Source organism: Hyla sarda, chromosome 9 (genome assembly GCF_029499605.1).
Source record: "Hyla sarda isolate aHylSar1 chromosome 9, aHylSar1.hap1, whole genome shotgun sequence".
NCBI classification, from domain to species: Eukaryota; Metazoa; Chordata; class Amphibia; order Anura; family Hylidae; genus Hyla; species Hyla sarda.
The window spans coordinates 152,383,292-152,410,015 of NC_079197.1; the positions used below are offsets into that span (position 1 = coordinate 152,383,292).

Sequence of the window (26,724 nt, forward strand, 5' to 3'; positions counted from 1 at the left end):
TTTATTAAAGAAAACTGCCTTTGAAAATCCCACCACTAGGGGTCCCCATACCTCCTGGGATACTGATGAGTCAAACAGAAGCATGAGCATGTCTGAGGGTCATGGACACAAGATGGCTGATTGACAAGGCTGCAGGAGGAACACAGCCTGTAGCAACACTGCTGTAACACAGATTTTTACCAAACATGTGCCTCCAGCTGTTGCAGAACTACAACTCCAAGCATGCCTGGACAGTCAAATAGTGTCTGGGCATGCTGGGAGTTGTAGTTTGCAAAAGCAGCAAAAAAGAGTTATCCAAACACTCTACCTCCAACTATTCCAATACTACAAGTCCCAGCATTACTGGACTGCCTAAGGATGTCACACACGAATGACATAGGAACATATATAAAATGTATGCATAAAAAACACTGTACATTTAGCACTAAACCTTTGCAGTAATTTAGGAAGATGTAAGTTATACTTTCACTATAGTGGCCCTGATTTACTAAGAGTGTTGTGTAGGTTTCTTTGTGGGTTTTAATTTCCTACAATTTTTTCCCCACATTATTTACTAGGGTTTCCCTACATTTTGCACTTTTTCCTACATGTTGCTTTTTTTACATTTTTTTTTACACATGTTCTGATCTGTCGGGTTTTCCTCAGCTCAAAAGCACCACATTTTCTGTGGAAACCTTAGTAAATATGTTGGGTTTTTGTGAAAATGTCTTGAACACTCCCCTTTTCTGTAACCACACCCACTTTCCCAGATGGCATCGCCCCTTTTCAAGTTTTCTCACTAAAATGGATAGTTAGTCGGGTTTTTTCAATTCTGCCGCAAATTCTGGCACAGACAGAATTTCTGGCTCCATGCGCCATAATCTGGTGCAGAACCCGACAAAACTTGCCGGGTTTGCAAAAGTAAAGGAGGGCCATTGTCTTTGGTGGTAGAGTACAGGCAATTTCCACTAATCATTGTGTATGTGTGTGTACAGCATAAAACTAGAGAGGAAATTGTTACAGAGCAGGGCTGCCAGACTCCTGAGAGTAGTGAGTCAGCAGAGTGAGGGAGGGGTAGGAGTCATCACAGTGCAGGCAAGAGAGGACACGTCCCCTTCCTTTGGGAAGATGCAAAAGACATTGAGCAGCTGTAATATGCTATTTTTTTTGTGAAATATGGGTAATAGAGACCTAAAAATTACAAAAAAAATGTACATGAACTGAATTGGGTACTGAGTAGCATATACTGTAACAGCTTTGTTTTTGTTTTTTTGTGGGATCTGACAGGTACGCCTTAACCCTCTTCACGCTGTATGTCTCAGCAAAACTTGAATGTTATGACCTGCCTGGTGGAAGCAATCTATAGCCGAATGTTTGTGACCAGATGCAGCTCATGCATCCTGGGACAGTTGCCATGTCACGCTCAATCCGGGACATCTGGAAGGTGCGGGTAGGCTATGGGAACAGAAAGTGACAGGAGGATGTCATTGGGCTTCACAATGATTTCTGCCACATGTCAGTGCATAGCAGGAGTCATTGTGAGACAAAGGAAGACGTCTTGAGAGAGGTGGCTTGTCTGTCTTATAAGAGACAGCTGTCGGAGCGTCAATGGAAGAAGCAACTGGAGTCAAAAGTGACACCGATGCAGATCACTGGGAGAGAGAGAATTGACGGTGTTTGATGTAAGCTTTGTCAGGAACAATGCCACACGCTGACATCACTGATACAAGTTTGGTCGTTACATAGTGTTGAGCACGAATATTCGGAATGCAAATATTTAAGACGAATATCGGCACTTTGCGATTTCGCAAATATTTAGAATATGGTGCTATATATTGGTAATGACGAATATTCCGGTTTCTTTTTTTTTTTTTTTTTTCACTTGCAAAAATTTTGTGCGAATTTTACATGCAAATTTACACATGGAAAAAAGTGAACAAACATAGCGAATATGCAAATTTCGCGAAAATTCATGATTTCGAATATGGGACATCTAGTCGTTAAGGCAGTGTTTTCCAAACAGTGTGCCTCCAGCTGTTGCAAAGCTACAAATCCCAGCATGCCCGGACAGCCTTCGGCTGTCCGGGCATGCAGGGATTTGTAGTTTTGCAACAGCTGGAGGCACACTGTTTGGAAAACACTGTGTTAGAGATTGGATGATGTTTGATTTCTCTTATTAGGCTATCATTATGACGGCACGTTGTTTACATAACATTTTTATTTTTTTACAGATATCTGGTGATGGTCATCTTTGGCCGAAACATTATCTATTTCTGTACCTTGGATTGCTAATAAACCTCAAGCATGCAGCCACTTTTAATGGCCACTGTCAGAATAAAAAACTTTTTATATGTTGTACATCTTGGCAAAACATGAACGTTTCTAATATACCTCATTAGAATATGTTATCTCCTTTTTATATAAATCATGGCTTATGAAAAAATTCATTGCGGACGTTATACAGTGACGGGACATCGTGGAGGAAAAATTACTGCATGCAGTAATTTTTTTGCCTCGATGTCCCGTCACTGTATAACGTCCACAATGAATTACGGGCATAAACGGGTGCAAACGGGCAGTTACAAAATCCCATAGGCTGCAATGCGATTTAGTCTTGGCCGTCAGGGGTTTTGTAACGGCCGGGTTTCGCCGAAAATCGTGACCGAATATGCGACGGAACTTCTATAACGGAAAAATCACTAGTGTGAAAGGAGCCTTATTTTAGAGGGACCTGCACATAACTCTCTGATTCTGTCTATAGAGAATGTGAATGTGGGAATCTGGGGAAATCTTTAAATATGCATCGAAAAGAACTTGTCTGACCAATAACTGTCGGTTAACATAACATATAGAATAAATGAGTAATAATACCCCACTTTCTTTCACTTACTCCACTCATGTCATTGTACTGAGAGGGTATTGAAAAATAACAACCTAGCAGATAATAAGGAGCTCTCTTCTGTATACTGTCAGGTACCCTGCCTATAAACCATTGCAGTATACTTTTATGACCCCTGTGTCTGACAAGAGGCACAAAAGCCCCCAAACCCTGCATACAAACGCCAGAACAGTTAGGTCTTATTTGCTTAATGCTTGATCCTGGGCTGCACCTCCTGTTTACATTGCCACCCTGGAGAAAGCATACAGCAGGGTGATCATCACTCTTGTTTCCGCACAGCAGGGCAGATTGAACAAAGTGACCCAGCTGTAAGGGGTATAAGGCTGGGTTCACACTATGGAATTCCTAGCAAAATTTTGGTTTGAAATTCCATTCAGAAATTTCAGTGCAGCAGAGTCCCATTGCTTTTAATGGGATTCCGCTGCATAAAACACACTGTGATGTCCCAGTACAGGACATGGTCCTGCACTAACCTTAGGCCCTGTCAGGTTGAGTCCCTCAGTGACCTGGGGCCTCCCCTGTAAGATCTCCCCCCTGTTGTTCCATAATGTTGTGTATATCACTTTAATGCCTAGACAATATCCTTAGGTATAGGTAGTACAGAGGATCTGTGGGAGGTCTCAAGGACCTGTGTGAGTCTGTCATGTTATGCAGTCACCTGATTTGTTGTCACATGTTCTCCCAGAGAGCACCAGCTTAACCTATGACCCACAGCTTGACCAATGGGCTTTAGTCCAGCCCCCCACTATATAAAGGGGCAGCCATTACAATTCACTCTCTTCCTTTACTGAGAACCAGCAAGTACAGATCTCAGTGCTAGTGATCAGCATCTGGAAGACCCCAAAAGCTACAGTCATTCCAGTAAGCCTCAAGTCTATGTCTGCTGTCACTGAAACTAGTCAAGTCCAGCATATAGTCAAGTCAAGTCCAATCTCAAGTCAAGTTAATTACAAGTATTGGTCCAGCAAGTTGCGAGGTCCTTCTGGGTCCTGGCCACCTCTCTGGGAAATCTGGCCATAGCTGTGAAGATAATTACATCTGTCTTATACTCAGTAAAGCCTCCGTTCGACCATAACTGGTTGTGGACTCTCATTTCACTACTAGCAACTGGGATAGCGGAGAAACTGGGCATGTGGTGTTCCGGAACCCTTAAACCACACTGGCGTCACGAACACTAAGGGTTAACAACATCTTGCCCCCCGGAATTAATACCATCTGATCCCACCACTCACACCGCTACACCCGTGGTCCCGCCATACACCCGTGGGTCACCACAACACTACGGAATTTCAGCCAAAAGTATGAACTCAGTCACTCTTTCAGCAGAATTTGCGCAGAATCCTGTCTGTTTGGTCCTAGCGCTGACTGATTCGGAATATTTCTAGCTGGAGATTCCGCAATGTGAACCTAGCCTAAGATGTTTTGCTGTCGGGATCTTTGGCTTTTCTTTTTTAATGGATTTTAAAATGTGAAACATATTGGATTGGGGGAGATTTATCAAAACCTGTCCAGAGGAAAAGCTGACCAGTTGCCCATAGCAACCAATCAGATCACTTCTTTCATTTAAAAAAAAAAGTCATCTGAAAAATGAAAGCAGCGATCTGATTGGTTGCTATGGGCAACTGGGCAATTTTTCCGCTGCACAGGTTTTTCCATTGAAACCATTGTCCAATAACCACATTGAAAAACTGCGACAATTGGCGTAAAACACGCGTTGCAGCACGGTAGTTGGTCATGTGGCATGCCACTGTGTGCCCAGCCTGTGGCTTTGGGGCAATGCAGATCAGCTGCAGCATTTTTTGTTTTTTGCTTTTTGGGACAAACTACTATGAAGCTGTCTAGGTGCCACCTTCCAGTGCCTCCATGAGCATGTCTCAGTATGACAGGAGGCATACAGAGGTACAGTAGTACCCACATGCCAATGGGTGCCATCATTTGGCTCTGAACAACTCAGAGGCTATAGGGAAAGATATAGTAATAAAACACCATGGACCAGCATGGGTCATATTTCACTATACAGTGGTCCCTCAACATACGATGGTAATCCGTTCCAAATGGACCATCGTTTGTTGAAACCATCGTATGTTGAGGGATCCGTGCAATGTAAAGTATAGGACAGTGGTCTACAACCTGCGGACCTCCAGATGTTGCAAAACTACAACACCCAGCATGCCCGGACAGCCAACGGCTGTCCGGGCATGCTGGGAGTTGTAGTTTTGCAACATCTGGAGGTCACCAGGTTGAAGACCACTGTCCTATACTTTACATTGCACGGATCCCTCAACATACGATGGTTTCAACAAACGATGGTCCATTTGGAACGGATTACCATCGTATGTTGAGGGTATTGGAGGTTGTACTCACGTGTCCCCGCCGCTCCGGACCGTCACCGCTGCCCTGGATGTCGCCTTCCATCGCTGTCGCCGCGTCCAGGAGGTGTCCCCGACGCTCCGGCAAGGCCTCTGCTTCCCCGGCATCCTCGCTCTCCATCGCCGCCATCACATCGCTACGCACGCCGCTCCTATTGGATGACGGGACGGCGTGCGCAGCTACGTGATGGCGACGATGGAGAGCGCCGACGATGCAGGGGATCCCGAAGTGGACGAGCCGGAGCCCCGAGGACAGGTAAGTGATCGTCAGCGGACCACACGGGGCACCGTAAACGGCTATCCGGTGGGAGCTGAAGCAGTCGGCGCTGCCGGATAGCCGTTTATGCGATGGCCCCGACATACAAAAGCATCGTATGTTGATGCTGCTTTCAACATGCGATGGCCTCTGAGAGTGATCGTATGTTGAAATGATCGTATGTCGGGGCCATCGTAGGTCGGGGGGTCACTGTATATTAAGATTCACTCGATTAGAAGACAACTGAAACAATATAGTAATACAGGGGACAGGGTGCAGTCAGACGCATAAGAGAATACACACAAGGACAGGTGCAAGTAACAGCTGAGTCTGCTCGGGGGATGGTTTCTGCATTTTTCTTGTTTCCCAACTAGGGTGCCTTCAGCCTTTGCAAAACTACAACTCCCAGCATACCTGAACAGCCTTTGGTCCCTGGATGGTAAAAGTAGTGATCAGAGATAGTGTTGAGCGCGAATATTCGAAATTTAAATTTTTACCGCGAATAACGGCACTTCCTGCTTTCGCGAATATTTAGAATACAGTGATATATATTAATTATGAAGAATATTCTTTTTTATTTTTATTTTTTGAGAATATATGTGAAAATGTTATTATTCATCCCTTTTAGGTGATATAATCGCGCATGCGCACTATGTGAATTTCATTACAAATTTTCGCATGGAAAAAAAAAGAGAAGGAACATAGCGAATGTACGAATTTTGCGATTATTTGTCCATATATTCGCGAAAAATCACAAATTTGAATATGGTCCCTGCCGCTCATCAGTAGTCAGAGCACTGAAGCTGATGTGCTGGTGTGGTGGCCCAGTACAGGAGTTGTACCCCCACCATACTTGTGTCTTATGTATCATCTTAAGTGCCTGTTATTTAGTGTAATGTACATATATTGTTGCGACCAACAGAGAAAGTACAGAAAAAACTGCAGTGAAAAAAATTGGCACCGGCAACTGAACGACACACATATATGTCCAAGTGGAGAAGGAGGAGGTGATATCCCAGCGTGGATCCCTAATGGTGCATCACGTCTCAAGATACAAATAGACAAAAGAACATAGAAAGAAATAGAAGCGGAGCACTCACACGATCGCTGGCTGCTGCCATACGGACCGTGGCCGCTGTCCGAGCTCCCCCCCCTAATCCACCTTCGCCTCCCTGCAGAAGTCAACGGTACCGGGACCTCTGTTAATACAGCTTGAATTCAAGACCAGCGATCGTGTGAGTGCTCCGCTTCTATTTCTTTCTATGTTCTTTTGTCTTTTTTACATATATTGTTCTATGCCTTTAAGTATTATTGTCATGTGATTGTAACCAGGGAAGGTACCAGTGACCATGTGACCTACAGGGTGACCAATGGGACCCCTCCAGAGTTTCCCCCATATAAGCCCTTGGTGGAGTTTCCTTTTTTTCATTGAGTCTTTGCTGAGCTACAATGAGGTCAAGTCCTGAGAGAGTGTCTGGTGTCTTAGGAAGGCCCAACGTCTACCACGCAGCCACGACTCCACAAGTCCACTACCCCACAGGTGAAAGTCAAAACCTGGTAAGCTACAAACGGGGTGAAGTCTGTCATAGTCAGTCTCAGTCAAGTCAGTCCAAGTCAAGTCTGTCTCAAGTCAGCGTGGCCCTGCATCAAATTGTCCAAGTCCACTATAAGTCCCTGGTAGCCTCGCAACCCTTGACAAAGCGGATTCATCCGCGAAACGTCGGGGAGGTTCTGAATGAGTTTTAACCAGCGGCAGGTTGAATCACAACAGGACTGGTAGCTTATGGTTAGGTGATGCAGACACTGTAGCACACCAATTATATACACTAATTAGGTACCATAGCTCCAGTGATACCGGACACAGTAGGGGGTTAACACAATACCCCCACTGTACAGTACTGCATCGCTGACAATTTTAAAACGTGTGAAGGGGTTATAAGATTTTATATAAATTCAATAAAAGTAGATTTTTAGGGGAGGGTATCTAGTAAGGGCTTATCCCCGAGAGGGGGCAACCCCTTAAAGGTTGTTCAATACACTATAAGTCCCAGCAAGCTCTGTGGTCTCTGAAGTCACTGGTCATCTCCATGGGCCTAGTCAAGCTGTATAGACTGTTATACCTGTCTGACTCAGTAAAGCTGCCGTTGTTCTGTAACTTGGCATCAGAGTCATTATTTGCCCCCGTGCCTAGCCCAGGATCCAGCAGTATTCCTTCGGGTGGTATAGAGGGAAAACCACACCCTGGCGTCACGAACACAAGGGGTTAATGCCGTCTGCCCTCATCACACCCTCACCACACTGGTAACTTACTATACCCCAGCTCGCCCGCGCATCCTTTATCTCGCTGCTCCACTCCTCTTGGGTTTCCACCTGGCCGGTATTTTACAGGCACAGATGGTATTTTGGACACCCTGCCGGTATTTTTATATTAAAAATACCGGCAATGCAATGGCAAGTCTTTATCTGACCAATCCTCCAACTCACGGGATATTGCACCATATACTATACCAGTGTTTCCCAACAGGGAGTTGTAGTTTTGCAACAGCTGGAGGCACCTCTGGTTGGAAAACACTGACCTATACTATATACTACTATATAGTCCAACATGCTCGGGGTTGTAGTTTTTTCGTTTGGGGCAGCTGCTGAGCCACAGGCTGTATCAGGGCATGCTGAGAGTTGTAGTTAGTAACTAACTGCAGCTCCTGAATTTAATTTAAAAAAAGCGATAAAAAAGTGGTTCTGTTAAATATGTGTATCCTGTGATGTTACGCATATACAATTAATTAATTGCTTCTTCCGGCTCTGTGAGTATGACATAGCAGCGGCGCAGCCGAAATACCTCAGCAGCGCACGTCGCCACGGCAACCCACAAACAAAACCTGCACAAAAGCTCCTTCAGAAGTGCAATCACAAAAACGGGAACGGGGCATGTCGACTCCCCCCCCCCCCCCCCCACAAAGCGGCGGCCTCCTCCGTGTATCTCTATGGGAGAGCCGGAGTTACATCGTTTGGCTATCTCTGTCTCTCCCATAGAGGTACTTAGAGGTGGGCGTGTCGGCCGCTGCTTCACGGGGAGAGCCGGGGTCCCGTCCAGAGATTGTGAGGGGTCCCAGTGGTTGGACCCCCATGATCTAAAACCAGCTCTGTTGCAAGGATTTTGCCACGCTAGGCAAAAGCTAATTTTGCCACCCCTTGACCCCGCCCATTGGCTCCTCCCAGTGTATGGAGGCACGCGCGATGTCAGGATGTTGGACGGACCTGACCTTAGTGATCGCTCCTGTCTGCCTCAAAGGTGGTGCTGCACTCCTCCAGCAGGCTGAAAAATGCAGATTATTATCGTACGGGTGGGGGTAGTGTAGGGTGACCACATTTCCTAACTGCCATCCAGGGACACTTACTTACGTTTAGACAGCGGCAGCCCCCCCCCCCCCCCGTTTAGACAGCGGCAGGGCCCGCCCGTTTAGACAGCAGCAGCGCCCCCCTTTAGACAGCAGCAGCACCCCCCTTTAGACAGCAGCAGGGCCCCCCTTTAGACAGCAGCAGCAGGGCCCTCCTTTAGACAGCAGCAGCAGGGCACCCCTTTAGACAGCAGTAGCAGGGCCCTCCTTTAGACAGCAGCAGGGCCCCCCTTTGGACAACAGCAGCAGGGCCCCCTTTAGACAGCAGCAGCAGGGCTAGACAGCAACAGCAGGGCCCCCCTTTAGACAGCAGCAGCAGGGCCCCCCTTTAGACAACAGCAGCAGGGCTCCCCTTTAGACAGCAGCAGAAGGGCCCCCCTTTAGACAGCAAGCCCCCCTGTAGACATTAGCAGCAGCACACAGCTCACCTGCGGCTGTCCTCTGTTGGGTGCTACCGCTCCACTGCCCCGTTCTTCCATCCTCCCAGTCCGCATCATGTTGTCCTATGGAGGATCTTGTGACATATAAGTCACTCTGCTTCCTCCGTAGCTTTACGCTGGGTGCAGGGGAGGAGGCGGAGTGACGTGTGTGTCACATGCTCCTCCACGGAACACTATGAAGCGGACGGGAGGACCGGAGAACGGGGCAGCAGAGCGGCAGCAGGTATCGGACATGGTATCGGGGACATTAAACGAGTCCCCGATACCATGTAAATGGCTAGTATCGGCCCCGATACCGATACTAGTATCGGGACATCCCTAGAAGTGACTATCTGTCACAGCACAGCAGTGGTCGGCGGACGGCGGCTCATGGGCTCAGATCATTCCAGGACACTGCATTGTCCCGGAATGAGGGTGACCGGGACCCGGGACAGACTCTCCAAATGCGGGACTGTCCCAGGCGATCCGGGACACGTGGTCACCCTTGGGTAGCGTGATGGGGTTTTGCTTAATGGGCAGGTGCTTCGGATGCTGGCTTACTGTGCTGCAGCAAGAAGAGTGGCGCCCCCTTCAAGAGAGCGCTCTAGGCGGCTGCCTATTTTGCCTACAGGCAGAGCCGGCCCTGTCTAAAACTTATAGGGGATACATTTTTTTTATGCACAATAGATCTTTTTTTAAGATATTCAATTTCCAGTTCAACTTTTTTTTAAGGCAACACACCCTACCTACCAATCCATGTGCTTCATACAATAAATTAAATGGTGCCAATACAAAAGGACAGGCGAAGCCCCACGTGGTGTTTAAGGCTCTCGGGCCGCAGATGATGAGTAGGCTGGATCTTCTTCATGAAAGACAGATGGCCACTGATCTATACTGGTTATTGGGCTGTAAAGAAGCGACTGACTTCTAATGTCAGGACCTGCCATGGCTCCTATTGTGAAGGATCAATGAATGTGTATATTATTATCTTTATATGTATCTATGTCTGTCTGGAAGTAGGTCCTGAGGACTAAAGTCAGGGACTATGAGGGAGATTTATCAAAACTTGTGCAGAGGAAAAGTTGCTGAGTTGCCCATAGCAACCAATCAGATCGCTTCTTTCATTTTGCAGAGGCCTTGTTAAAAATGAAAGAAGCAATCTGATTGGTTGCTATGGGCAACTCAGCAACTTTTCCTCTGCACAGGTTTTGATAAATCTCCCCCTATAACTATATAGTGAAAGACAAAAAGGTAAATTTATCAAAACCTGTGCAGAGGAAAATTTGCCCAGTTGCCCATAGCAACCAATCAGATCGCTTCTTTCATTTCTAACAAGGCCTCTGAAAAATGAAAGAAGTGATCTGATTGGTTGCTATGGGCAACTGGGCAATTTTCCTCTGCACAGGTTTTGATAAATCTCCCCCAAAATGATTTCATATAATATATATATATATATATATATATATATATATATCTTCCTTTTTTATTTTAAGATTACGCTCATATATTAAACAATGTTTTGTCATATGTTGTACTGGGTTCACGCGCTCATGTGCGAGTGTGAAATTCTTAGAAAAGCCAGTTTATAGAGTGTGGAAGCAGCAGAAAACACTAGTATGCCATAGGGGACGACCGTGCAGCTGCTATGGGGCTTATGAAGAGAAGAGGACAGCCTTGGCTGGGTCCAATGCTTGGTAAGGCAGTGTTTCCCAACATGTGTGCCTCCAGCTGTTGCAAAACTACTGTCCGGGCATACTGAAAATTGTAGTTTTGCAACAGCTGGAGGCACAATGGTTGGGAAACACTGGGGTTAGAAATGGGCCCATTACTCCTGGACAGGGTGTGGAAGGGGAATAAAGCCGGGCACCATGATTCTGTGGGGTTTCCTATGCCCACTAATTCTAGCAGGCAATGGAAAAGAACCTATAATCACATGTAGATGACAGATGTGAACACAGGATCCCAGTGCTACATCCTATAGGACAGTGGTCTTCAAGCTGCGGACCTCCAGATGTTGCAAAACTACAACTCCCAGCATGCCCGGACAGCCAACGGCTGTCCGGGCATGCTTGGAGTTGTAGTTTTGCAACATCTGGAGGTCCGCAGGTTAAAGACCACTGCTATAGGAGATCGGTGATATAAAATACATAAAGCAGATGATAATATAGCTGATAAATGCTGCAAATGTGTGTGCGGCTCAGTTGGTCCATGTACACAATAGACTGTCCTACAAATAGTCCTCACTGTCTGATTTATTCCCCATCCAATAATAGACTTGGGAGGGTCCGGCAGCCCCCAGAAGCATTGTCACACATGAGCTGCTTTATAGGACTTCATGTAACAGAGGAAACATCTCATTTAACTCATTTTATGCTTTGTAAAATAGGAAGAGAAACTTTTTTTTCTAGTCGTGGATATGCTCACTGTATATACAGTGGGGATCAAAAGTTTGGGCACCCCAGGCAAAAAATTGTATTAATGTGCATAAAGAAGCCAAGGAAAGATGGAAAAATCTCCAAAAAGGCATCAAATTACAGATTAGACATTCTTATAATATGTCAATGTGGTGTCCCGGTACCGTATCCTATCCGATACCTGCGTGTGTGGGTCCCCTTAGCCAGAGTCCCTAGGACGTCGGGGTCCCCATTGTCTAGTTCACCCCTAGTCCCCTCTCATCCAGATAGTTATTGCTCCAATAGCTTACTTAGGAAGCGTGTAAATATTATACAAATGCCCTATAAATAGTTAATTACCTGTCTATAGCGTAGCAGGACCTGCGGGTCACGTGGTTAAGTGAACTCTATGGTATTTCTGCTTTAGGACCTTTGGAGGTCCTTGTGACGTAGTCAATCCCATCACTCATTGTAACAGTGAATGACGGATGTTCGGACCAATCAGATTAGCCCTGCCACCTGCCTATATAAGGCCTTGGGCTCTTGTTCCTGTTCAAGCAAGCAAGAAGCATCTGCGCTGCTGAGATCTGTGAGTCTAGGCCTGAACCTTGCGGCGACGGCCGATAACTTCTAAATTTCTGAGTGTATCAATCCCCACACACTCTGCAGGATCACCGGACCTTATCTATCCCCTAAATCCGGACAGATCTGCAATAATTACCCTAAATTCAGAGACTTTAATTTATTTCAAGGTCCGCAACAATTGTCAGACATTGAGCTATATAAAGACTGTATTCCTGAGACTGTCATTGTTCATTGGATGTACCGCAAGCACTTAAGTAAAGTTACCCAAGTTCAAGTACATTGTGGACCTTCAGTCATTTCATTACACCTGTCGTTTCTGGGAAGGGCGGCGATAGGCCAGAGGATTACCTCAGCATACTAGCCCTCAGCCTTGCGTCATTAACTCTAGGGTTAACATTAACCCCTCATCTACCAAAACAATACCCCCACTACCAACACCCCCCAAGGACTACCACATCAACAAAAGTTAGATTTTATTTCAATCATTTACACTTTCAAAATAACAGAAAACTAAAAAATGGCGTCTGCTTAAGTTTGGGCACCCTGCAGAGTTAATATCTTGTACTGCCCCCTTTGGCAAGTATCACATCTTGTAAACACTTTTTGTAGCCAGCCAAGAGTCTTTCAATTCTTGTTTGAGGTATCTTTGCCCATTCTTCCTTACAAAAGTCTTCCAGTTCTTTGAGATTTCTGGGCTGTCTGTCACGCACTGCTCTTTTAAGGTCTATCCATAGATTTTCAATTATGTTGAGGTCAGGAGATTGTGAAGGCCATGGCAAAACCTTCAGTTTACGCCTCTTGATGTAATCCCCCGTGGATTTCGAGGTGTGTTTAGGATCATTATCCATTTGTAGAAGCCATCCTCTCTTTAACTTCAGCTTTTTCACAGATGGCATCAAGTTAGCATCCAAAATTTGCTGAAATTTTATTGAATCCATTTTTCCTTCTACTCGTGAGATGTTCCCTGTGCCACTGGCTGCAATACAACCCCAAAGCATGATTGATCCACCCCCCATGCTTAACAGTTGGACAGAGGTTCTTTTCATTAAATTCTGTTCCCCCTTCTTCTCCAAACATGCCTTTGCTCATTCCAGCCAAAAAGTTCAATTTTAACCTTATCGGTCCACAGAACTTGTTTCCAAAATGCATCAGGCTTGTCTATATGTTCATTTGCAAAGTTCAAACGCTGATTTTTGTGGTGAGGATGTAGAAGAGGTTTTCTTCTGATGACTCTTCCATGAAGACCATATTTGTACAGGTATCTCTTTATAGTGGAATAGTGTACCGCAACTCAAGTGTCTGCGAGATCTTTCTGGAGGGATTGTGCAGTCAAACGTGGGTTTTGAATTGTTTTTCTCATAATCCTGCAAACTGTTCTGTCTGATGTTATCTTGCTTTAACTTCCACTGTTCCTGATGACTGCCATTTCTTAATTACAATCCGAACAGAGGATATTGACATCTGAAAACGTTTTGCTATCTTCTTATAGCCTTCTCCAGCTTTGTGAGCGTCAACTATTTTCAGTTTCAGATTTCTAGACAAATGTTTAGAAGAACCCATGGTGCTGATTGTTGGGGCAAGGTCAGATGAATCTGGGCATTTAAAACCTTTGAGATTGACATCACCTGGTCTTCCCAGATGATGATTGAGAACAATCCATGACACTGGCAGGTCTCAGCTTTGCAAAGGGGGCAGTGCATGCTATAAATTCTGAAGGGTGCCCAAACCTTTGCAGACGCCATTTTTTTTTTCTGTTATTTTCAAAGTGTAAATGATGGAAATAAAATCTAACTTTTGTTGACATATTATAAGAATGTCTAATCTGTAATTTGATGGATTTTGGAGATTTTTCCATCTTTCCTTGGCTTCTTTATGCACATTAATACAAATTTTTACCTGGGGTGCCCAAACCTTTGATCCCCACTGTATATAGTGTGTTAGATAGAAAAAAACAAACACAAATAGCAAAAGGCTTGAAAATGACTCCATAGGAGCAGAAACGTTGCTGTATTGAGAGATGAGAACTTTTTTGGATATCGGAGTGCTGCGCCATTGGTGTTTTTTTAATCTGGATTGACCCTGATTAGGTTCGAGGTGCTGGCATCACAATTGGACTGGATGAGTACTGCTGCAATATTTTTCTTTTTTTCTAGATAGATATATATGAGATAGACATATGAGGGAGAGATAGATAGATATGAGATAGATATGAGATAGATAGATATGAGAGAGATAGATAGATATGAGATAGATAGATATGAGATAGATATGAGATAGAGATAGATATGAGATAGATAGGAGATAGATAGGAGATAGATATGAGATAGATAGATATGAGATAGATAGATATGAGATAGATATGAGATAGATAGATAGATATGAGGTAGATAGATAGATAGTACAGACAGGGAGGTAGATACTGCACTAACTATTATAGTGTGTGAACATAGCCTTATTCCCTCTATACTATAATGTACATATGATATACACATCAGTCCTCAGGATGGAGATATTCCAGCCTCAGCTCTTACAAACTTTGTCACTTCTCAGCTCATCTGTCATTGCTCCTTTGTGCACAGGACAGGTTTGAGGCTGTGAAGGGGTGAAGACTATGGTAACCCCACCCATCACCATGACACAGGGACCTCAGGACCTCCTCAGATGGGGGGAGCAGGTGAACAGGGGGATTCCCTCCATAGTCTTCAAGTCATTTCTGAGAAGATGTGGGTGAGGAGCCTGTGATGAGAGGTGAGGAGATGTATTCTATACTGACTTCTGATGTATATGGAGATGTATTCTATACTGACTTCTGATGTATATGGGGATGTATTCTATACTGACTTCTGGTGTGTATGGAGATGTATTCTATACTGACTTCTGATGTATATGGAGATGTATTCTATACTGACTTCTGATGTATATGGGGATGTATTCTATACTGACTTCTGATGTATATGGAGATGTATTCTATACTGACTTCTGATGTATATGGAGATGTATTCTATACTGACTTCTGATGTATATGGAGATGTATTCTATACTGACTTCTGATGTATATGGAGATGTATTCTATACTGACTTCTGATGTATATGGAGATGTATTCTATACTGACTTCTGGTGTGTATGGAGATGTATTCTATACTGACTTCTGATGTATATGGAGATGTATTCTATACTGACTTCTGATGTATATGGAGATGTATTCTATACTGACTTCTGATGTATATGGAGATGTATTCTATACTGACTTCTGATGTATATGGAGATGTATTCTATACTGACTTCTGATGTATATGGAGATGTATTCTATACTGACTTCTGATGTATATGGAGATGTATTCTATACTGACTTCTGATGTATATGGAGATGTATTCTATACTGACTTCTGATGTATATGGAGATGTATTCTATACTGACTTCTGATGTATATGGAGATGTATTCTATACTGACTTCTGATGTATATGGAGATGTATTCTATACTGACTTCTGATGTATATGGAGATGTATTCTATACTGACTTCTGATGTATATGGAGATGTATTCTATACTGACTTCTGATGTATATGGGGATGTATTCTATACTGACTTCTGATGTATATGGGGATGTATTCTATACTGACTTCTGATGTATATGGGGATGTATTCTATACTGACTTCTGATGTATATGGGGATGTATTCTATACTGACTTCTGATGTATATGGAGATGTATTCTATACTGACTTCTGATGTATATGGAGATGTATTCTATACTGACTTCTGATGTATATGGAGATGTATTCTATACTGACTTCTGATGTATATGGGGATGTATTCTATACTGACTTCTGATGTATATGGGGATGTATTCTATACTGACTTCTGATGTATATGGAGATGTATTCTATACTGACTTCTGATGTATATGGAGATTATTCTATACTGACTTCTGATGTATATGGAGATGTATTCTATACTGACTTCTGATGTATATGGAGATTATTCTATACTGACTTCTGATGTATATGGAGATGTATTCTATACTGACTTCTGATGTATATGGGGATGTATTCTATACTGACTTCTGATGTATATGGGGATGTATTCTATACTGACTTCTGATGTATATGGAGATGTATTCTATACTGACTTCTGATGTATATGGGGATGTATTCTATACTGACTTCTGATGTATATGGAGATGTATTCTATACTGACTTCTGATGTATATGGAGATGTATTCTATACTGACTTCTGATGTATATGGAGATGTATTCTATACTGACTTCTGATGTATATGGAGATGTATTCTATACTGACTTCTGATGTAAATGGGGATGTATTCTATACTGACTTCTGATGTATATGGAGATTATTCTATACTGACTTCTGATGTATATGGAGATGTATTCTATACTGACTTCTGATGTATATGGGGATGTATTCTATACTGACTTCTGATGTATATGGGGATGTATTCTATACTGACTTCTGATGTATATGGAGATGTATTCTATACTGACTTCTGATGTATATGGGGATGTATTCTATACTGACTTCTGATGTATATGGGGATGTATTCTATACTGACTTCTGATGTATATGGAGATGTATTCTATACTGACTTCTGATGTATATGGGGATGTATTCTATACTGACTTCTGATGTATATAGGGATGTATTCTATACTGACTTCTGATGTATATGGAGATGTATTCTATACTGACTTCTGATGTATATGGAGATGTATCCTATACTGACTTCTGATGTATATGGAGATGTATTCTATACTGACTTCTGATGTAAATGGGGATGTATTCTATACTGACTTCTGATGTATATGGAGATTATTCTATACTGACTTCTGATGTATATGGAGATGTATTCTATACTGACTTCTGATGTATATGGGGATGTATTCTATACTGACTTCTGATGTATATGGGGATGTATTCTATACTGACTTCTGATGTATATGGAGATGTATTCTATACTGACTTCTGATGTATATGGGGATGTATTCTATACTGACTTCTGATGTATATGGAGATGTATTCTATACTGACTTCTGATGTATATGGGGATGTATTCTATACTGACTTCTGATGTATATGGAGATGTATTCTATACTGACTTCTGATGTATATGGAGATTATTCTATACTGACTTCTGATGTATATGGAGATGTATGGGCTTCTATACTGACTTCTTGATGTATATGGCAATGTATGGATCTGGAGTATGAATAGATAGAAAGATGGATGGATAGATATTTAGATATATAGATAGATATCCGAGTAAAATGGAACACAAGGTTCCATCCAAGTAAAGTGACTTTATTGCATCCTCAGCATAACAAATAACAAAGTGCAATGTTTCTGCGGTCTCCCACCACCTTTATCAAGCATGGTCACTTTATTTGGATGGAACCTTTTGTGTTGCGGTCCTTTCTACTTGGATTGAAGTCTTGGTATCCCTGACCAGGAGCCACATGACGGCGTGCACCTAAATACTTACATTCGTTGGATTGGTTGTACTGTTCTTCTGGACTGTATAGATAGATAGACAGAGAAATACATATGGAATAGATAGAAGATAGATAGGTATGAGATAGATATGAGATAGATAGAAAATAAATAGGTATGAGATAGATTCTTGTAGGAGAACCGCACCCCTTACAGCATGTACAGGTCCAGCCCAGATAGGGCTCCCAAAAATACGAAAAAAATGTAGCAGCACTCTGGTCCACCATTTCATCTGGACCAGAGTGCTGCTGCATTTTTTTTCGTACATAGATAGATATAAGATAGATAGATAGATATGAGAAAGATATGAGATAGATATGAGATAGATAGATATGAAATAGATAGATATGAGATAGATAGATATGAGATAAATAGATAGATAGATATACAGCAACAAAAGAATACAGCAGCACACTGCCAGCACAAGGATATAGGTGCAACATGAATATGCAGTTAAAACATGGAGAGCTATACAGCTATGGTGTAATAGATGCAAATGTAAAACTATGAGATAGTGAGGCACTTAGCTCGCAAATTTGTCTCCGCCGGCGGTCAAATAGCTTGGACCGTCCCACCGCGATAAGGTGGCCTCCTTGGGACGGACCCTACACTGTGAATATGCCTCTGTGTGAACAGTTCAGTAAGCATGGCAGGATCTGGAACATCCAAGACACCTTATATACACACCTGATAGAGGTGGGTGGGGTGCAAGGCCAACATGGAGGTAGCCACTCCCCCTGCTGCATTCTTCTGTTGCTGTATATCTAGCCTAGTAGCGTGCACCTGTAGGCCAGGTCCATATAATAGTTTGGTATCAACTAAAGTGCTGGCTGACTTATTCTTTGTCTGTATTGCACATACGGGGGAGTGGCTACCTCCATGTTGGCCTTGCACCCCACCCACCTCTATCAGGTGTGTATATAAGGTGGCTTGGATGTTCCAGACCCTGCCATGCTTACTGAACTGTTCACACAGAGGCATATACACAGTGTAGGGTCCGCTACCTTATTGCGGTGGGACGGTCCAAGCTATTTGACCGCCGGCGGAGACAAATTTGCGAGCTAAGTGCCTCATTATTTCATAGTTTCACATTTGCATCTATTACACCATAGCTGTATAGCTCTCCATGTTTTATCTGCATATTCATGTTGCACCTATATCCTTGTGCTGGCAGTGTGCTGCTGCATTCTTCTGTTGCTGTATATCTAGCCTAGTAGCGTGCACCTGTAGGCCAGGTCCATATAATAGTTTGGTATCAACTAAAGTGCTGGCTGACTTATTCTTTGTCTAGATAGATAGAGATAGGAGATAGATATGAGGTAGATATGAGATAGATATGAGATAGATAGAGATATGAGATAGATATGAGATAGATATAAGATAGATAGATATAAGATAGATAGATATGAGATAGATATAAGATAGATAGATATGAGATAGATATAAGATAGATAGATATGAGATAGATATAAGATAGATAGATATGAGATAGATATAAGATAGATAGATATGAGATAGATATAAGATAGATAGATATGAGATAGATATAAGATAGATAGATATGAGATAGATATAAGATAGATAGATATGAGATAGATAGATATGAGATAGATAGATAGATATGAGATAGATAGAAGATAGATAGATATGAGATAAATAGATAGATATGAGATAGCTAGATATAGACAAATGCAGTAGATGACACTTATAGCTAACACTACATGACCTGGCAGTTGCAATGGATAAATAATAGGACTTTTGCTTACATTAGTGCCAGCTTTCGGCTTCCCGGGTAGATGATCAATAAATTATTTGCATTTAATCAATAGTCAATTTCATACCCTTCATGAATTACCTTTTAATGTTTAACTTTTACACAGAAGAACAGCGCGCAGCCTGTGCCCCTCCACCACATGCTTCTTCATGCCCTTATTGTGCCTTCTTACCAGTTCATGTATTGTATTTATTTTATTATTGTAATGGTGTCATCTAGGGCCAGCAATGTACAGAGAATGGACTCACATTGGAGACAATTTGGAAGACATTGTCTCCCAAGCAGTGTGCCTCCAGCTGTTGCAAAACTCCAACTCCCAGCATGCTGGGAGTTGGAGTTTTGCAACAGCTGGAGGCACACTGCTTGGGAAACACCAATTTAGACTATGAAAGAACATAGATGGTGGGTAAACAATGAATCAGTATCGCGTATAAAAAGCCTATACATATGTAAAATAATGAAAAGGATCCACCACTAAGGATGCTACACTAAGTCCACTAAACTGTTCCCAGCCCACCATAGAACCTCCGCATTGTATTTGCTCAGTCTTGTTTGTCCATTCGGAAGACCCTGTGTTTGACCAGGGGCTTTACATGGCCTTTATATATGATGCAGCTGTTGTGGCGCTTCTCTTGTAAAGAACGTTTCCCATAGCAGTTCCCCCATCTGTTGAGTAGACCCCACCAGTTTGCTTACCATAGCTTGCTACAGAATAAACCTATTGTTGTAACAATATTGGGTTTTATTTGGAAAACAAATAGGCGCAGGACTCACATTCTGTAGGTTGTTGTACAGTTCCAGAGCTGTCTTTTTGTTTACGAGGGTCTTTCTATTATGTGACACTCTCACAGGGGGAAAATTGGCAAAAGAATGGAGAATAGAGGTTCCTTCCTAAAAGCTAAGCTGTTAAGGTGTCCCGAAACAACTACACTGGATTGTATCTTCTATTGTATCGCACTGTATGGAGTGGTGGAGGTGCGGTACAATGAGCATATACAATGACGCTACTACTCTCAATAGCCAATGTCCGGTCACAAGGACAGGGACGGATCATTTGGCGGTCTCATAGGACCCGAAAAAAACAAAACTTTTTTCTTCTTCTAAGATCTAGACATGATCTCCCATGTGGGATTTAAGGGCCACACTACACTCTCTGTAAACGAGCGCCAATGTCGTATTACAGGGCTTGACTGCTGTGCTGGGGATGGCCGCACGAACGGGGGCCCTTTGCTTCTATCCCCTTTTCCTCGGCTGCACATTACACAAAGCGACATGTGGCCAACAAGCAGGAGAAAATCCCTATCGCAAACCTCACTTGCTCTGGACAGTTCACGAAATGGTCAGAGGTGGCAGCAGAGAGCACTGTGCTCAGATTGGAAAGAACTACACAACTTCCTCTGGTGCATACAGTAGTATGAGATCAGAAGTTAGTCTCTTAGCATTCCAATATGTAGTTTTCACATTAAAGGGGTACTCCGAAGGAAAAAAATTTTTTCAAATAAACTGGTGCCAAAAAGTTATATCGATTTGTAAATTACAGTGGTCCCTCAACATACGAAGGTAATCCGTTCCAAATGGACCATCGTTTGTTGAAACCATCGTATGTTGAGGGATCCGTGCAATGTAAAGTATAGGACAGTGGTCTACAACCTGCGGACCTCCAGATGTTGCAAAACTACAACACCCAGCATGCCCGGACAGCCAGCGGCTGTCCGGTCATGCTGGGAGTTGCAGTTTTGCAACATCTGGAGGTCCGCAGGTTGAAGACCACTGGTATTGGAGGTTATACTCACGTGTCCCCGCCACTCCGGACCGTCACCGCTCGTCACCGCTGCCCTGGATGTCGCCTTCCATCGCTGTTGCTGTGCCCCCGGGGTGTCCCCGACGCTCTGGCAAGGCCTCTGCTTCCCGAGGATCCTCGCTCTCCGTCGCCGCCATCACGTCGCCACGCACGCCGCTCCTATTGGATGACGGAACGGCGTGCGCAGCGACGTGATGACGACGATGGAGAGCGCCGACGATGGAGGGGATCCCGAAGAGGACGCGCCGGAGCCCCGAGGACAGGTAAGTGATCGTCAGCGGACCACACGGGGCACCGTAAACGGCTATCCGGTGGCAGCTGAAGCAGTCTGCGCTGCAGGATAGCCGTTTATGCGATGGCCCCGACATACAAAAGCATCGTATATTGATGCTGCCTTCAACATGCGATGGCCTCTGAGAGACCATCGTATGTTGAAATGATCATATGTCAGGGCCATCGTAGGTCGGGGGGGTCACTGTACTTCTATTTGAAAATCTGAACCCTTTCAGTACTTATCAGCTGCTGTATGCTCCAAAAGAGGTTGTATTGTTCTTTTCTGACCACAGTGCTCTTTGCTGATACCTCTGTCCATGTCAGGAGCTTTCCAGAGCAGGAGAAGTTTGCTATGGGGATTTGCTCCTGACATGGACAGAGGTGTCAGCAGAGAGCACTGTGGTCAGACTGGAAAGAACTATACAATTTCCTCTGGAGCATACAGCAGCTGATAAGTACTGGAAGGATTAAGATTTTTAAATAGAAGTCATTTACAAATCTGTTTAACTTTCTGGCACCAGTTTATTTGAAAAAAAAAATGTTCCTTCGCTGTACAGCTTGTTCATGCACAGGATTATAATGCGGATAAACATGGGTAAAACAATGGTTAACTCTCCCAAATCAGTGGTTCAGTTAGTAACATAGAGCCACTATTGCGAGTATCCCTGCCTCCATCCCCTCTGATCGCGGGGGTCCTGCCGCTGGGGACCCCCGGCAATCTAGCATGCAGCACCCACCTGTAAGCACTGCTGGAAGCGCTGAAGGCTCTCAGTCTTATGCCTCCTGACCACAGGGACAGAGTATCGTGACGTCACGACTCCGCCCCCGTGTGAAGTCACACACTGCCCCCTCAATGCAAGTGTCACGCCCCCTCCCATAGACTTGCATTGAGGGGGCGGAGTTGTGACGTCACGATACTCCGTTCCCGTGGTCAGGAGGCATAAGACTGAGAGGCTCCAGCGCTTCCAGCAGTGCTTACAGGTGGGTGCTGCATGCGAGATTGTGGGGGTCCCCAGCAGCAGGACCCCCGCGATCAGACATCTTATCCCCTATCCTTTGGATAGGGGATAAGATGTCTTGGGGCCGGAGTACCCCTTTAAGTCTCCCAATATTAGCACCATCCATCTTATATTTTATTGTAGTTTCTTGTAACTACCTGCACAGCTACTTTACTATGTTCACTACATATACTGACGGCAGTAGTGCCTGTTTTTAGATGTAGCTCCAGCCATTTTCTTTCTTCTTTTTGTAAGTATTTCATGTATTTGATCTGTTATACAGATACATTGCCATTTTTTCTTCTTTTTGTAAGTATTTCATGTATTTGATCTCAGTTATACAGATACATTGCCATTTTTGCTATTCCTTGTTTGAAGTTTTTCTTTTATTTTGGGTAGTGTATAAGATCTACTGTGCAGAATCCTGCTCACCACCACGTGGACCATATTTCCACCATACTTACCAGAATATGACGTAAAGTGGAAATCCCCATTACATCATCAGATCTTCTCCTCAATTACAAGTTAATGGTCAGAATAAGAATAGTTTGTATCATTTCCACATGTTTGTATCACTTCTGTGTTCCTGAAAACACCTTCAGATGACGCTTTCAAGCTGCTCTTTATTTTGCAGAGGGTTACACTGTTTAGTAGCAGATGTCTGTGAAACTGAGGGATTTTTATTTTAACAAACTAGCGTTACAAATCGTGGCTTAAGTACCCAGTACACCTTTTGGCAGAAAGTAAGTGAAATGCTACAAAATGTGATTTCATATTTTTGACCACAATTGCAAATAGTTGTTTAAAGAGGTTATACAGGAATAAAAACAAAAACAAAAAACAGATAATTTCTTTCAAAAAGCTCTGCATCTGTCTCCAGGTTGTGTGTGGTATTACAACTTGGCTCCATTCACTTTAATTAAAACTGAGCTGCAGAACCACACCCATCCTGGAGACAGACGGGAAGAGGTTTTTGAAAAAAACTGGCTCTGTTTTTCGATTCCTGGATAACCCCTTCAAAGTGTATCTGTTATAAAAATGCCTCTACATGTTACTCACTGGGTCATGCAGATGCTTCACATGTCTTTTAATGTGTCTAGCTTCTGTATTTGGCTCACAAACCCCTTGTATTCTGCTGCTCACTCATTCTGACATCCACTGTGTGACACCTTGGCAATGAGACCTTTTTGGATATTAGATTTATAGGGTCAGAATATTGATCCAGGTATTTAGTCTAATTGCCATATTTGGAGTCGGGAAGGGATTTTTACCCCTAGTAGGAATTTTTTTTTGCCTTCCTTTGTATCAACTCAGCAGGGTATCAATGGAGTTATAGGTTAAACTTGATGGACTCTGGTCTTTTTTCAACTTTTTGAACTATGTTACTGCTCAGGAAGGGGCGTGTCTGAGGCAAGCAGTGAGCCTGCCCTCACTTACTATATATTCACTTCCTCCCTGAGTCTGCTGTGCTGTGTCTCTTCATCCAATCACTTAAGGCTGCTCTGTAACCCCCTCCTCTCTGTTTTCATGCTGCAGTCAGACAGGACAAAAGTGAACACAGAGGAGTGCTAGTCCTGCCCTCACTTACCATACATTAATTTCCTCCCTGAGTCTGCTGTGCTGGGTCTCTTCATCCAATCATTGCAGGCTGCTCTGTAACCCCCTCCTCTCTGTTTTCATGCTGCAGTCTGATAGGACAGGACACAGAGGAGCGCTAGTCCCACCCTCACTTTCTGGACTTTGTCCCTGCCTGTGCTTCAGCTGGGAAAAAGATGATGCTTCAGCCGGACAGGATTATGTTCTGGATGGTATGGGGACCCCTACTGGTCCTTTTTTAAGGCATGATTTCTATAAAAAGGAAATACAATTTTTTTATGAAGTATATTAGAAAGGTCAATGTTTTTCCAAGATGTACAACATGTAAAATGTCTTTGATTCTTACAGTGCCTATTGAAACAGGATGAAGAAGTTTATTTCTTTTAGTATGACAAGACTTCGTCCTGTAGTAGCAGATCTATTTGGGACAGGTTATTAAGGGAATGTATTCTATATATGGATGTTGCCTCCATATTACAAGATACGTCAGTGTTTCCAACCAGTGGGTCTCCAGCTGTTGCAAAACTACAATCTCCAGCATGCCCGGACAGCCAACGGCTGGAGGCACACTGGTTGGCCAACACTGAGACACATCCTTGGAAATAGACATTCCCCTTGGAATCATATCCTACAGATTTGTGAAGTTCCGTCCTCCCACGAGACAGATTTCTAACATTATTTTATCGTTTTTTTTACAGATAATGGATTTTCTGACAATCTCAACGCCGAGCGATGTGACCACTAACACGTGGACCCTGGAGACATCCGGTCCTCTCTATCTTGACCTCAATGTTACTTCCTCGCCTCCTTTTAACGGCTGCGACATCAAAGATGGAGTCCTGTCCTGGTTGCTTCCTGTGGTTTACTCATTTGTTTGCGGACTTAGCCTCATGAGTAACATCTTGGCCCTGTTTGTCTTCTGGACCAATTCCCAACGATCTACCTCCATGACTGTATACATGAGGAACCTTGCCATAGCCGATCTCCTCCTAGCCCTATGCTTGCCGTTCCGCATCGCTTATCAGAACAACAATGGCCCCTTGCTCTTGTGCCATGTGATCGGCGCCTTTTTCTACTTGAACATGTATGCAAGCATCATGTTCCTCAGCCTCATCAGCATGGACCGGTACCTCAAAATAACCAGGCCTCTCCAGCAGTACAAAATCCATAGCGTCCAATGGAGCTCTAGGGCGGCCCACGTGGTCTGGGTGATCAATGTGGTCTGCATTGTACCGTTCTTATTCGAAAACAAAGGAAATGAACCTTGCGGCCAAAAGTGCTTCCACTTCAAGAAGAAGGGGACCGTATCGGCGGCCATCAACCTGACTGCGGTCCTGGCTTTCTTTGTCCTCCTTTTCCTCTTTGTCTATTTTTACGCCCAGATCTCTGCTAAGCTCCATAGGGCGTCTTTGATGAAGAACCAGCCCCAGACGAAAAGGAACAGTAACCGGGCCATGAAGAAGTCCTTTGTGGTTCTGATCATCTTCATTGTGTGTTTTGTCCCTTATCACTTGGTCCGCGTGCCCTATGTCCTGGCCCAGATCAATGTCATCCCCAGCCTGTCCTGGAAACAGACTTTGCATATTACTAATGAGTTAGTGCTGTGTTTATCTACGCTCAACAGCTGCCTGGACCCTGTCATCTATTTCTTCTTGTCAGACAGCTTCAAACGAGTCGTAATATGCACTGTTCAGGGAAAGCTGAAACTCATCATGAACCATCAGGAGAGAGCGTCGAACGGCAACAGATCTGTCACTGAAATGTGAATCCGGACTCGGCAATGTTTACTGTAACAACTGTTCCTCAGGGACTGGTCACCTGAATAGACCCTGTGTGGGATATGGAATGGGAATGCGGACTTACGCAATCTCACTTGTTATTCCTCTGTGTACTAGAAGGACCTTAAAGGGGTACTCCAGTGGAAAACATTTTTTTTTAAATCAACTGGTGACAAAAAGTTAAACAGATTTGTAAAGTTCTTCTATTAAAAAATCGGAACCCTTCCAGTACTTATCAGCTGCTGTATGCTCCAGAGGAAGTTGTGTAGTTCTTTCCAGTCTGACCACAGTGCTCTCTGCTGACACCTCTGTCCATGTCAGGAACTGTCCAGAGCAGGAGCAAATCCCCATAGCAAACCTTTCCTGCTCCTGCAGTTCCTGACATGGACAGAGGTGTCAGCAGAGAACACTTGTGGTCAGACAGAAAAGAACTACACAACTTCCTCTGGAGCATACAGCAGCTGATAAGTACAGGAAAGGTCAGGATTTTTATATTGAAGTAATTTACAAATCTGTATAACTTTCTGGTGCCAGTTAATTTGAAAACTTTTTTTTCCTCCAGAGTACTTCTTTAATGTGAAAAACTACATGTTGGAACTACTGATCTTTTTTATTGTCCAAAACATATTCCCAACTTAATTTTGTCTCATACGGACAATTCATTGTAGAATGAGTTCACCACCAGTGGTGCCAAAACAAA

General features: G+C 43.6%; 2 protein-coding genes across 8 annotated transcripts in view; one reads left to right on the forward strand and one right to left on the reverse strand.

The window, feature by feature from the left end:
* The window catches only part of LOC130290891 (zinc finger protein 184-like), a 67,618-nt gene extending 58,171 nt beyond the window's left edge, over positions 1-9,447 (reverse strand). Inside the window, exon 1 of one of the 2 annotated variants that reach the window (XM_056539080.1) lies at positions 9,330-9,447. In XM_056539080.1, the coding sequence (XP_056395055.1) occupies positions 9,330-9,398 (69 nt within the window). In that variant the 5' untranslated portion in view covers positions 9,399-9,447. The remainder of the gene's footprint in view (positions 1-9,329) is intronic. The other variant, XM_056539078.1, reaches the window with a different exon arrangement.
* Positions 4,550-26,172, forward strand: LOC130290892 (probable G-protein coupled receptor 34). Of its 6 annotated transcripts, none has more exons than XM_056539084.1 (3): positions 9,517-9,564; positions 23,050-23,181; positions 24,945-26,172. In XM_056539084.1, the coding sequence occupies exons 2-3, from the start codon at positions 23,179-23,181 to the stop codon at positions 26,010-26,012; spliced, it is 1,071 nt and encodes a 356-aa protein (XP_056395059.1). In that variant the 5' UTR covers positions 9,517-9,564; positions 23,050-23,178; the 3' UTR covers positions 26,013-26,172. The 6 variants fall into 6 exon arrangements, with proteins under 6 accessions (XP_056395058.1, XP_056395056.1, XP_056395057.1 ...); XM_056539085.1 differs by lacking the exon at positions 9,517-9,564 and adding an exon at positions 20,959-20,978; XM_056539083.1 differs by lacking the exons at positions 9,517-9,564; positions 23,050-23,181 and adding an exon at positions 4,550-4,777.
* The last annotated feature ends 552 nt before the right edge of the window (positions 26,173-26,724 follow it).